The sequence below is a fragment of the Oreochromis niloticus genome, linkage group LG7 (assembly GCF_001858045.2).
Source record: "Oreochromis niloticus isolate F11D_XX linkage group LG7, O_niloticus_UMD_NMBU, whole genome shotgun sequence".
NCBI lineage: Eukaryota > Metazoa > Chordata > Actinopteri > Cichliformes > Cichlidae > Oreochromis > Oreochromis niloticus.
This window is the reverse complement of record NC_031972.2, coordinates 26,022,443-26,035,566: the sequence shown is the minus strand read 5'-3', so window position 1 is coordinate 26,035,566 and position 13,124 is coordinate 26,022,443. Positions and strand designations below refer to the sequence as shown.

Here is a 13,124-nt window from a genome sequence, read left to right as displayed (position 1 = left end):
CATACTGTAAGAGAAGTATACCAAAATAAAAAAATAATCTGACTTATATAAGCTGTAAAGTGATGGGTTCAATCTTTCATTCAAACTAGACCTTTTAAACACAATTTTATAATAAATACACATAAGTGCAGCTTAACAATTGGGCTAAAATATTTTTTTCGTACATTTTTGTAGTCACACTACATGTGATTAGTTAATGATTCACTCAATCATATTTGTATTAAAAATATTATTGCTGAATTTAAATAAATATTTCTTATTTTAAAAAGTGCCCAATTATGCAACTTTTTGCACATGGCAGCCAACAACAGTTTAGCTTCAATATTTGTTTTGTCCTTTTTCAGTAGTCACAATTAGTTCATACAATTACCATGTGATATAATTTTAATAAAATTATTATTTTTTCTTCTTTTTTGTTCACAGTGTGCAGAAGAACAAGGACCAGATCTCCAGTCTTCTCTGTCACATCCCAACCCCACATCCCTCTATCCTCTGTCCTGCTCCACCTGTTGTCTCTGCCTTCTTTCCATCTGTATTTCACCCTGTGGTTTGTGAGAAATTTTGCCAAACCAAGAATCTTATTGCGGTTTGATTTCAAAGCCGTGTCTCTCCTGCTCTGTCTGTTCTCTCTGCTAAATTTTCTCTCTACCTGTTTTTCACTCTTTGGCTTGCTGCTGAGAAATGCACAAGCCAATAAAGCAATAAAGAGTGCATATTTTGCCTCAACCTTTGAACAAACTGAACAAACAAAGAAAACTCTACGGTTTGATTTCAAAACCGTGTCTTTCCTGCTCTCTCTGTTCTCTCTGCTAAATTTTCTCTCTACCTGTTTTTCACTCTTTGGCTTGCTGCTGAGAAATGCACAAGCCAATAAAGCAATAAAGAGTGCATATTTTGCCTCAACCTTTGAACAAACTGAACAAAGAAAACTCTGCGGTTTGATTTCCAAGCCGTGTCTCTCCTGCTCTGCCTGTTCTCTCTGCTAAATTTTCTCTCTACCTGTTTTTCACTCTTGGCTTGCTGCTGAAAAATGCCAAGCCATTAAAGCAATAAAGAGTGCATATTGCCTCTACCTGAGAACAAACTGAACAAATAAAGAAAACTCTAATTCACGGTTTGATTGTCATTTCCCAGCCGCGTCTCTCCTGCTCTGTCTATTCTCTCTTCTAAATTTTCTCTCTACCTGTTTTTCATTCTGGGCTTGCTGCTAAGTTGTGCCAAGCCAATAAAGAGAGTACATAATATTCTCTCGACTGACAAACTGTCAAACAAACAAAGACATTGTTTCTGAGAAATAAAAGCTGAAATATAAAGACAAAGAAAACATCTCCTGCTGTGTGCCACTCTTGTTTTTTGAATACATTTTCTAAAGACTAACAGAAACACTTAAAGGTGTGTAAAAATGCCAAAAAAGCAGAAAAAGTCACAAGCTGCAAAACAACGCTGGAAGAAGTTCCATGAGTTTCACAAAGTACCAACATGTGAACAAACTGAGTGTGATTTTCCTCAGAGCTCTGCAGAAGACCGTGTGTCTGGAAAGACCAATGCTGATGGTGTCAAACAGGCAGGTCGACATGTTCCTGCACATGTACAACAGGTATCCTATGCAGATGCTGTAAAGACTGGATTGCAGCATGCATTTAATGAACATCAGGTAAACCATAGAGACCAACCTGAGGTGTCAAGTGCCCCACAGGTGGGTTATGCTGATATTGTGAAAAGAGGCCATCACAGTGATGTGGCAGGGCCATCTCATGCAGAAAGAGTGAACCTTGAAAACCAGCCCTCTGTAACACATGTCTGTGCATCTCACAGCCAGGCACATCCTAAATATGGAGACTCCAGAAACAGTCAGTGCACATGTAACTCACTCACATTTCTTGCTTTCCTTCATGAGAATGAAAACATGTCTACAGTTGACCTTAATCTGGTCTTGGATAAAGGTGATGTGATGTACAAAGAGGCCAAGAAAAGATTCCCCAAGAGTATTCATTTGGCAACCGATGAGCTGCCAGACAAAGTTGATGCTCACAGGTCTATGTATCATGTCGACATGACACAGCCTTCCCGGTATGGGACATTTGAAGAACCTCCAGAGGAAGCAGTAGATACCTTTCTCAGCTTAGAAGCAGGACTGAGCTGCCTGTTGTCAGATGTGCAGTATGCCTTACTGATTATGAGTGGATTGTGTATCGCAGTGTTCAGATCCACATCAGGAAAATATGGGTTCTTTGACCCACACCCCAGAACACCCAGTGGTCTTCCTCTAGCACTATGGTCACGTAATCGTGGTACAGCTGTGATGCTGAAATTCACACTCCTCAGTGACATGATTAAGAGGCTCCAAGATTCTTATGAAGAGATGGAGATATCACCCTCTTGTACCTATGAGCTGAAGCCTGTGCAGTTTTACAGTATGAGCACAATCAACCTGAGTGATACTATCACAGACACAGTCTGCAGACCAACAGCTGCCACTGCTGTGGCACCTACTCACTCTGATACAACTGTTGATGAAGCAAACCCCTTTACTCCAAGGAGAAACACAACCACTGATCTGACTGAGAACATCTTTTGTCAAATGTCCATTTGTACACCACTGGTGAAACAAAAAGAAGTCCACATGACTCAGTTCACATCACATGAAGATCAGAATGAACCTCCTAATATACCAACTGAAGAACTATGCAGTGAATTAAGTTTCCTTCCATCAAGGGATGGTTTTTCATGTCAATCAAATGCTGCAATAAAAAATGTTGCTGCCTGTGACCTTTCTGATATAGTTTTACAAAAACTGAAAAAAGTTAATAAACAACAAAGGCACAAAATGAAAAGAAGATTAATGGCATCAGAGAAACCCAGAAATCAGAGAAAAGAAAACCAAAAAAGGAAAGAACGACAAAAGTATGCTTCAAATAAAGAGTACAAAGAAAAGAAAAAATCTTGCACAAGCGAGGTATATAAAAACAATCCTGAAGTTAGACAGAAAAAACAACAGTATATTAAAAGACGTTACTGTGAGAATGCTGAATTCAGAAATAAACAACAACAGTATGTTAAAAGACGTTACTGTGAGAATGCTAAAGTTAGACAAAATCAAAAACAATATATTAAAAGACGTTACTATGAGAATACTGATTTCAGAGAGGAGAAAAAAAGCTACATCACTAAAAGGTATCGAGAAAACTTAGAATTCAGAGAGAGACAGAGATGTCGAGTTACTCAGCGGTATGCAAATGACAACACCTTCAGAGTAAGACACAGACAACTGATGAAACAACTAATGCGAGACAGGTATCAAAGTAATCTTGCATTTAGGATTATGCACAACATGAGATGTGCCATGAAAATAAAAAGGAAATACAGATGGGTGAACAGACAAACCCAAGAGAGTGACAACAGTGTGATCAACGAGGCCATATCGGTGTTCAAATCACAAATCAAAGTTGGACCATCATACCCATGTACTGTATGTTTCAAGGCTTCATTTCCAAACCAAGTACGACCCTGCAGAAGGTCAAATTATGTCAAAAACCCACATGTGGTTGCAACATGTTTGACAGGAAAGTTTGTTCATGTTTGTGATGAAAACTGCAGAAATGAGCAGTGCAATGTGCCTGATGAGAGAAAGAGAGAGTGGATTTGTCACACCTGCCACAATCATCTTAAAAATGGATCCATGCCAGCACTTGCTGTTGCCAATAAACTGGATCTTGCTGATATTCCACCTGAATTGTCAGATCTCAACATACTGGAGAGACATCTCGTAGCCAAGTGCATACCATTTGCCAAGATTATTCCTCTTCCCAAAGGCAGACAAAGAGCAATTAGAGGAAATGTGGTCTGTGTCCCATCAGAGGTACAGGAAACTGTTGAAGCATTGCCTCGATTGAGAATTAATTCTCAGGTGATGAGAGTAAAACTGAAGAGACGCTTGTCTTACAAAGGTCATCAGCTGTTTCAGACTGTAAGCTGGTCTAAACTTGTGCAAGCACTGCATAAACTCAAGCAGATTCATCCACAGTATAAGGATGTGAGCATCAGAGATGATGCTGAGCTGTGTGATCCAACACTTCCTGATGAAGATGAGGAGGATGATGATGAAAACATGAATGAGGACGATTATGATGAGGCTGATTTAATGGAAATTGACAGCTGTGAGAAAAATGCACTGAGTGAAGCACAAAATAAAAATGAACAGGATATTGACATGTTACCCTGTGATGGTGAACAACCACATGAGCAGATGAGAGATGATTCAGAGCAAGCAGATGGACTGACTAATGGTGGTTTTGCACTCGAGTCCTGTTTGCAGCCCCCTGATGTGGCTGAGGAAATATTATGTTTCAGTGAAGGAATCTACTCTGTTGCTCCTGCAGAGAGAAACAATCCAATAAGTTTTTTCAAAACACCTAAACTGGAGGCCATGGCCTTCCCTGTGCAGTTTCCTACAGGCCAAAACACACTGGATGAAAGAAGGCTGATCAAAGTATCCCCCAGTGGGTATTTCAAATCAAGACTTTTCTGCATTGATGATCGTTTTGCCAAAGACACAAACTATTTGTTCTTTGCACAGTTTGTGACTGAAATACACTTGGCTACTTCCAGCATGACAATCCAGTTAAGGAAGGCAAAGCCTTTGACCAGAGATGGGAGAAAAATAACCTCAGGCATGTTACAAGATAAGCATGAGGTTGAGAAACTGGTGCGAAATAAAGATGCAGTGAGATTCATGCAGCCTCTGAGAGGAACCCCAGCCTATTGGGAGAAAACAACAAGAGATCTTTTTGCCATGATCAGACAGTTGGGAACTCCCACGTTCTTTTGCACATTTTCAGCTGCTGAAATGCGCTGGCCTGAAGTGATTGAAGCAATAACAAGGCAGCAAGGTGAACAAGTCAATTTTGAAGGACTCGACTGGTCAGCAAAGTGTGACATCCTGAGAAGCAATCCTGTCACAACAATGCGCATGTTTGACAAGAGAGTTGAAGCATTATTCAGAGATTTACTCTTATCTCCTGCAGAGCCACTTGGCAAAGTCATTGACTACTTTTACAGAGTTGAGTTTCAGCACAGAGGAAGCCCACACATACACTGTCTCCTGTGGGTAGAAGGTGCTCCTGTGTTTGAGGAGGATGATGAGCAAACTGTTGTTGATTTTATAAACAAATACATCACAGCTCAGCTGCCTGATCCACATAAACAACCTGAACTGTACAAGAAAGTAACAGAAGTGCAAAAACACAGTAAGAACCACACAAAGACGTGCTTTAGGAGTTTAAGCTCCGGGTGCCGTTTTGGTTTTCCCAAACCACCCTGCAATGAGACAATGATCACAAGACCCAGTGAGGATGATGAACTGGAAGTAGAAACAGCAAAGAACAAGCTCAGACCACTGAACCAGCTGCTGAATGAACCTGAAACTGCTTCCATGAGTTTAAGGCAGCTCTTGGCTCGATGCAAGTTGACACATGCAGAATATGAGAGATACCTGAATAAAATGAACACAAGGAGTACGATCATACTAAAGCGTGATCCAAAAGACTCTTGGATAAATGGCTATAATCCACATCTGCTTGAAGCCTGGAACAGTAATATCGACATAAGCTTTGTTTTAGATGCTTTCGGCGCTGCAAACTATTTAATGAAATATATATCAAAAAAAGAGGGCGGGCTATCTGAGTACCTGAAAACTGTCATTGAAAACTCCCATAAAGACAGTGTAAATGAGTGCGATGAAATGAGAGCCGTCATGCAGGCATATTCAAAGAAGCGAGAGATCAGTGCACAGGAGTGTGTTGCTCGTGCATGTGGTCTTCACATGAAGCAATGTTCACGTGCTGTAATATTCATACCAACTGATGATAATCCTGTGAAAATGAGTCGTCCCCTGTCAGTTCTGGACAACACAACACCTGAGTCTTCCAATGTTTGGATGACATCTTTGAATGACAAATACAAAGCCAGACCTGAAACACCAGAGTATGAGGAGATGTGCATGGCAGACTTTGCTGCTACTTGCAGGATTGTCTATGGCCAACAGACAAAAGGTAAAGATGTTTTGCCCCTTCTCAATGAGATGGGATTTGTGCAAAGGCGCAAAAACGATAAGCCTGCTATCATCAGATTTCACCGCTGCTCACAAGAAAAACATCCAGAGCAATATTACGGAAGACTGCTTAAACTGTACCTTCCTCATCGTTCAGACCACGAACTGAAAACACCATCGTTGCCAACCTATCAGGCTTTCTATGGTGCTGGCTGTGTACAGCTACCAGGTACTGACTGTCTTGAGTACGTGCAACACATTGTCAAAAGAAACAGAGAGAAATATGAGAAAAACAGCGAGGAGATTGAGAGCGCTGTTGAGGAATATGAGCAGAACAGAGGTGTGACTGACGAATGGTGTAATCTGGCACCTGAATCAGATCTCGTAAGGTTGCCACTTGTTGAACAAGAAAGAGAGCAAGACAATGAAAATGAACAGGAAGATGTGCCCGACTACAGCCGTCAGGCTGATGCTTCAACAGAAGTCAGAGCCATCAGGGAACCCCCTGCTATTGATCCCACATTGTTACGTCAGATGTTTCAGAATCTGAATAAGAAGCAAGCCTGCATATTTTATGCAGTTAGAGACTGGTGCATTAAAAGAGTCTGTGCTCTAAATCCGGAGCAGTTTTTCTTTTATATTAATGGTGGTGCTGGAACAGGAAAATCACATCTTATCAAATGCATCTACTCAGAAGCATCTAAGATACTGAGCAAAGTGCCCAGATATGCAGACGACGTTGACATATCAAAACCCACTGTCCTGTTAACTGCTTTCACTGGGACTGCAGCATTTAACATTTCTGGAACAACTCTGCATTCTCTTCTCAAGCTCCCTAGAAGCTTAAAACCTCCCATTCAGGGACTTGGCAATCAGCTGGATGAAGTCAGATCAGAACTTTTGAATGCTGAAATAATCGTCATTGACGAAGTGTCTATGGTGTCAAGACATCTCTTTGCATATGTAGATGCAAGACTCAAACAGATCAAAGGGACTCGGAGACCCTTTGGAGGCATGTCAGTCATTGCTGTTGGAGACTTCTATCAGCTACCCCCAGTGCGACAGTCGAAACCTCTCTGTGTGCACGACCCGTCCGAGATCGACCTGTGGCGGGAGCATTTTCAGATGATCACTCTGACTGAGATTATGCGTCAGAAAGATGATGTTGTCTTTGCTGAGATGCTGAACAGAATCCGTGTGAAAGGAAAGTTGGATGTGCTTTGTGAAGCAGATAGAAATTTGTTGTCACAGGCCATAACTGAACCAGCCCATTGTCCGACTGATGCGTTGCACATTTTTGCAACTAACAAAGAAGTGGATGCACACAACTCTGCAACACTGGGTCTGCTCCATACTCATATCATTGACATCCATGCAGATGATTATAGAAAGGATCCTAGAACTGGCAGAATGGCATTACAAGACAGACCATTCAAAGGAGGTAAAAACGAGTTACCAGACACACTGAAAGTTGCAGAAGGAGCTCGTGTCATGCTCACCAGAAACATTGACATACAAAATGGTTTGGTTAATGGAGCTTTTGGAAAACTACTTAGAGTAGTTTACTCTGAAAATGACCGACACATCATCAAGCTTGGACTTAAAATGGATAATGAGACATCTGGAAAGAATAACCGCACACCAGCAGACGACATGGTGTACATTGAGAGAGCAGAGGAGAATCTGAAGCAGAAAGGAGTGGTACGAAGACAGTTCCCAGTGAAGCTGGCCTTTGCATGTACAATACATAAGGTACAGGGAATGACAACCACATCAGCTGTTGTCTCTCTTAAGAGCATTTTTGAGCCCGGCATGGCCTACGTAGCTGTCAGTAGAGTGACGTCTCTCAATGGACTCTATCTTCTTGATATGGAGGAGAAAAAAATATTCACCAATCCAGAAATCACTGCAGCACTTGAGAACATGAGACAAGCCAACCTTGATGACATGATGCCTCTTCTACATGTGAGACAAACACTGAGCAGGTCAGAGGTTTTCACCATTGTTCATCATAATACAGAGGGACTGCCAGCTCACATTAATGACATCAAGAGTCACCATGAATTGTGTCTAGCAGATGTTTTGTGCCTAACAGAAACACACCTGCGGGGCTCTTTTGTCGCAGAGAGTCTCCATTTGGAAAATTACAATTTGTTCAAACGCAACAGACACCTGTCCTACACAAACTTTCCCCAGATGGCAAACAGAAATGGTGGTGGAGTTGCTGTTTATGTGAAAAGTGACATTCAAGTGCATGAAAAACAGTACATCCATAATGTAACTGACCTTGAATTTCTGGCTTTAAAGGTTGAAGCACCAGTCAGTGCTCTAATTGCAGTTGTGTACAGACCTCCAGACTACACTCTGAGGCCATTCCTGAAAAACCTGGTAAGCCTATTAGACTCATTAGAGATCATGGACTGTCATCCCATCATAGTGTGTGGTGATTTTAATGAGAATGTTTTATCTATTGCAAACAAACCAATCCTGGAGCTGTTTGAGTCTAGGGGATACGCACAGGTCATCACTGCCCCTACCACAGAGAAGAACACACTGCTTGACCTTATTTTCATTTCTCAGCCAGAGCGATGTCTCCATTCTGGAGTCATGAAGACCTACTATAGTTACCATGACCCTGTATACTGTGTATTGTCCTGTGATGATTCATGATCTAGATCTTTGACTACAGTAAGTAATTTCTATATTTTTGAATGACTTAAGAAAGTAGAGCGATATTTAAAAGTTGACTTAAGAAAAAGCGCCCTGCATTGCAATATAATGTTTCAATTGTCTACATAAAATACAATTAAATGAATTAAGTAATGATATCAGTAAAAGATGACAATTTTATGTATTACAGAAAATCTAAAAATCAGAAATCTATGAATGTCAGAAAAATCAAATATAGCAGTTTAAAACGAACAGTGTAGGCATATCCTCTCTGCAGCCAGGCTTCAAAATCCTGCCAGGCTGCCCCAGTCTCACTGTGGCTGGGAGGGAGGGAGGGTGGACCAGAGGATTGCCCACACAACACATAAATGTTCAACAGCTTCTTCATTGTTTCTGAGAGAACAACACAGACTAAAGGTTGCTTTTTTTTAAAAAAGAAAAAAAAAGAAAAAGAAAAATCTAATTACAGCAATAATGACAGTTAAGCCAGTTTATCTGTGCCTCTATTTTGAAATACTATTTACTAAAATGTTATTGATTTTGGTTTGTTATAATCTTTAAACTTTTTCAAAAGTATATTATTATATTTTTGGACAAATCTTTCAATGAAACATACATTTTTATGAGCTTTTATCATGTTTCAGCCAGTGCATTTATCAGGGTGGGTCTGGGATGATAAATGCACTGGCTGATAACTGCACATTTCTGGCCAGAAATGTTTCAGCAGTGTTACATATGCACTACATATGTTAAACTTGCTTTTTGTTACCAGTTGATACCCTACATTTGTATAGACATTGGGTGGTGTGAGGCTGGGGAGTTGAGTGGAGTGGGTAGGTGGGAGTTGAATGTGGGGGGGTACGGTGGGAGGTTGTTAGGTTTCTTTTTTTTTTTTTTTTTTGTAAAGAGAGACACAGTCCTCCTGTGTCTTCTCCAAGCTTCACATGGTAAATCCAACAGTGTGAAGCACATAGCAGCCAGAAACTGTAATGCCACAGATCAGAGAGGCTTCATCATCACCATCTTCGCCGTACGATCAGAGCATGAGACTTCACATCTGGAGCACAGGAGAGATTCTGTGATAAGTCCTCCTTCTAGCTTGTCCCACAAGCAGTCGGTGAGATTTACTCACAACAAAAAGGGTTAATGACATTATTTTCATGGAAACGTATTAATTCTTTGTAAAGTGTTTAAATTGTGTTTTCACTTGACCTTAGGAGTGTTATTTTGAGTGTATTTTAATATCTGTACTCAGGTGTTTCCCTCTGTGATCCATCCCCTTCAGAGCTGAGACACTCAGGACTGAACAGACTGCACAGTTTCTGTGACCGAGCCTCCAAAACACCTTCTTTGAAACCACACATGATAGAAGGGCTTTATATTTGCAGCAGCACTACTAAAGGTATTCAGTTTATTACAGGATGTGTTTGTTTCTTAGGACCAGCTCTAAGTGCACACTACCTAACATATACACCTTTCTGTTCATTACAAACCAACTACTCTGGATCATATGGCCAGTCGGCAGGAATGTTGCTGCAGGAAAACATCCCTGAAGATCACCATCATTGTCAGACTGACTGTGCCTCCTCTGTGCAGTGTCAAGATCCTCCCTAAATGAGTGTGTAAGTTCATTATTTTATTCCCTATGACAAGACAAGTATCACTGATATTTACATTTACAACTACATATGTTCCTGTTTTCTGCTCCTCAGCTATCCTGCTTCTGTGCTGCTTGCCACACATCAAACACTGGCCGGATGACAGGGAGGATCCACTCTGAAGTCACTGGACATGATGAGGATCATATGGGACTTTATAGTTTCACAGAAATGTTGTGCTCTTTGATTACAGGTTTTAAATGGACATAATGACTGCCTCTCTCTGATCTGACAGGCTAAAGGATTGTTTTCATTGTTAGTGCTCTGTACAGTGTATGCTTATTTAATATTTCATCACAGAGCAAACCTTTATTTATTTAACATATTTTTATTTTGTTTTAATGTTGAATTAACTGTGGGGATTTTTTTAAGTGGGCACTCGGGATGTCATATGACCAGAAATGTGGTAACTGGAATTCAACAGTATGTAAAGAAAGAATCTGCTAAGAACATAACACACACAAAAACCCCCAAGAGAACTCAAATTCGTTCCATGTAATCCAATCTAAAACATTTTAAACTGCTGAACAGCAACACAAACAGTGTTAAAGAAACAGTGTTAACAGAATAATTATGATGAGTTTGTACCAAAGTTTCAGGTCACATGGCACACCTAGTGTGTAGTGTGGGGTATCAGCTGGTAAGTATAGGTTTTTTCATATTTGTGTCCTTAGAGTTTAGATAGATAAAGCCTTGTGTATAATAATTAGTCATAACCACAACTCAAAGTCAGGGATTAACTAAATTTGGGACTTTGTGTCTGAGCCCAGGTTAAAACACAGTGTAAAAAAGCATTTAGTGGCATGGCTGAACAATGCTGTAAACTAATGATACTTATTTATCCATGTTCACAAAAAGGACTAATGTGTTCATTTGATTATTTGTATGTGTTAAACTGTGTCACCACCTTAGGCTTTCGTTTGAGTTCACTCAAAAATCTCTATACAGTTCTCTTTTACCACTGTGTGGACACTGTTTACAATAAAACATAAAAAAGAATGAGTAATAAAAAGATGTGTAGACAGATCAGTAGATTCAGTAGACCAATATTAGCAGCTGTTCAGCCATGTTCTACGAAACAAACACAATTTAAAGGTTCAGGATTGTGGTTTTAAAAGTTGAATTTTCATGTATTTCATATGTTGCTTATTATTTTTATTTGGTTATTTAATTTAGTTATTTTTATTTATTCTCCTGTGAAGTGTTTAACAAAAAAAAGCAACTTTAATTTCAATTTTATTTGTTTATTATTTGGTAATTTGTTCTTTAAGAATCGAGTCTGTGCCAAAAACTAAAGTTGAACAGACACATGACAGGATCAGATTATTAACACCTTAAAACATTGCAAACGTCTCTTTTTAAAATGATTTTTATTTTTATTCTATTTCGAAAAAAAAAAAACATTTGTTGAATTAATTTAAGTCCTTTTCAGAAAGAAGCTGTACAATATGACTTAAGATTTTTATGTTATTTTCTATGATATACAAAACAAATTGATGTATGTAATACCATTAAACATGATATACACATATGTATATGTCTGAAAAACATTATGCTGTATATTAAAGCTTGTATTTTCTCCAGCATGTTTGTTCATCTTTTCAGTTCAATTCAACAAATTTGTTTTTACATTTATTTTTATTATTTTTTTATGAATTAGAGATTTATAATACATAATTCCACTCTTTAAGTGATTAGAAGAATATGAACTTTTGTTATTCATTCAGAGGTTTTCTGACTAAATTTTCTTTTGTCATTACTCATCTTTTTCTAATTTATATTTTAAACATGTTCAGCTGTTTTCCAACTTCTTCTGTGTGAAAATCAGCTTTCAAAAGTTCTGCACTTTTGTTTTCAGGTTAAAAATTCTGTATTTTCCAGCTAATTCAGCATTTTTAGCTTAATATTCAGTAATGATTTCATTTCAGTGCATACATTCAGATTCAAGCATTCACACTGCAGTTTCTTCAGAAAATGCACTTTCTAGTTACAAATATGTTGCTTGATTAGATTAGATTAGATTATGTTGCTTGGTTAGAATTAGTCATTGAAAATTACAGGATCACATTTGAAACTTAGAGTTGCCATATCAAGGTTGCCACATCTTTTAATTGGTCATACCTCGTTGTTTTCTCTACAAAAGCCTCTGATGTATTGGTGTTTACTTAAATGAAAAAGAAAAGTAGCAAATGTGTCTATGAACACAGAAAAACTATTTTCAAGTATTTTCACTACTGTATCACGTGCTATAGTCTCAGCAGATAGATTGTGCTGTCCAGAAACCTCTTGCAACCAGTTGGGGAATAATCATTTTTCCCTAGCAACTGGTAGGAGTCCAGTTACTTGTGTCAGTGGAACCTACAAATAAATGGTTTATATTTTCCACGAATCTAGTCGTTTTAGAAAATGTAAATCATTTTATTAACAGAAAGGATATTGACAATTTAAATGAGCAATCTAAAAACAACCAATTTTCTCTCTTGTCTCATATTGTTAACACTATATTTATCTGCTAAAGCAAAAGTAACCAAAGGAATTTCAAGCCTTGTCATTTTTTTTACATTTATTTTTCACAGTGCATAGATAAGTACTTAACGCACACACTGTGTGTGTGTGCTTGTGTGTATAATTTGGTAAAGATAAAGAATCCAATTAAAGGCAAGCCCTGTCATTTTTGATAAACACACAGGCAAAAAGTTACCATACATTTTATACGTGTTGTATGCCCTCCCCCTCCTCTCTGAAAC

General features: G+C 38.9%; 1 protein-coding gene across 8 annotated transcripts; it reads left to right on the top strand.

Moving 5' to 3' along the window:
* The first annotated feature begins 486 nt into the window (after nt 1-486).
* LOC109202816 (uncharacterized) lies at nt 487-11,960 on the top strand. Of its 8 annotated transcripts, none has more exons than XR_003221159.1 (3): nt 487-8,437; nt 9,975-10,121; nt 10,238-11,960. XR_003221159.1 is itself a non-coding variant. In XM_025909338.1 (2 exons), exons 1-2 carry the CDS (start codon nt 1,403-1,405, stop codon nt 10,008-10,010), a joined length of 7,041 nt encoding a protein of 2,346 aa, XP_025765123.1. In that variant the 5' UTR covers nt 487-1,402; the 3' UTR covers nt 10,011-11,960. The 8 variants fall into 8 exon arrangements, 1 of the variants encoding a protein (XP_025765123.1); XR_003221155.1 differs by having other exon boundaries at nt 487-10,121; nt 10,238-10,341; nt 10,432-11,960; XR_003221158.1 differs by having other exon boundaries at nt 487-9,836; nt 10,005-11,960.
* The last annotated feature ends 1,164 nt before the right edge of the window (nt 11,961-13,124 follow it).

Bases quoted from the DNA above. Each gene is read 5' to 3' on its own strand.
- LOC109202816 (XM_025909338.1), top strand. From the start codon at position 1,403: ATGCCAAAAAAGCAGAAAAAGTCACAAGCTGCAAAACAACGCTGGAAG.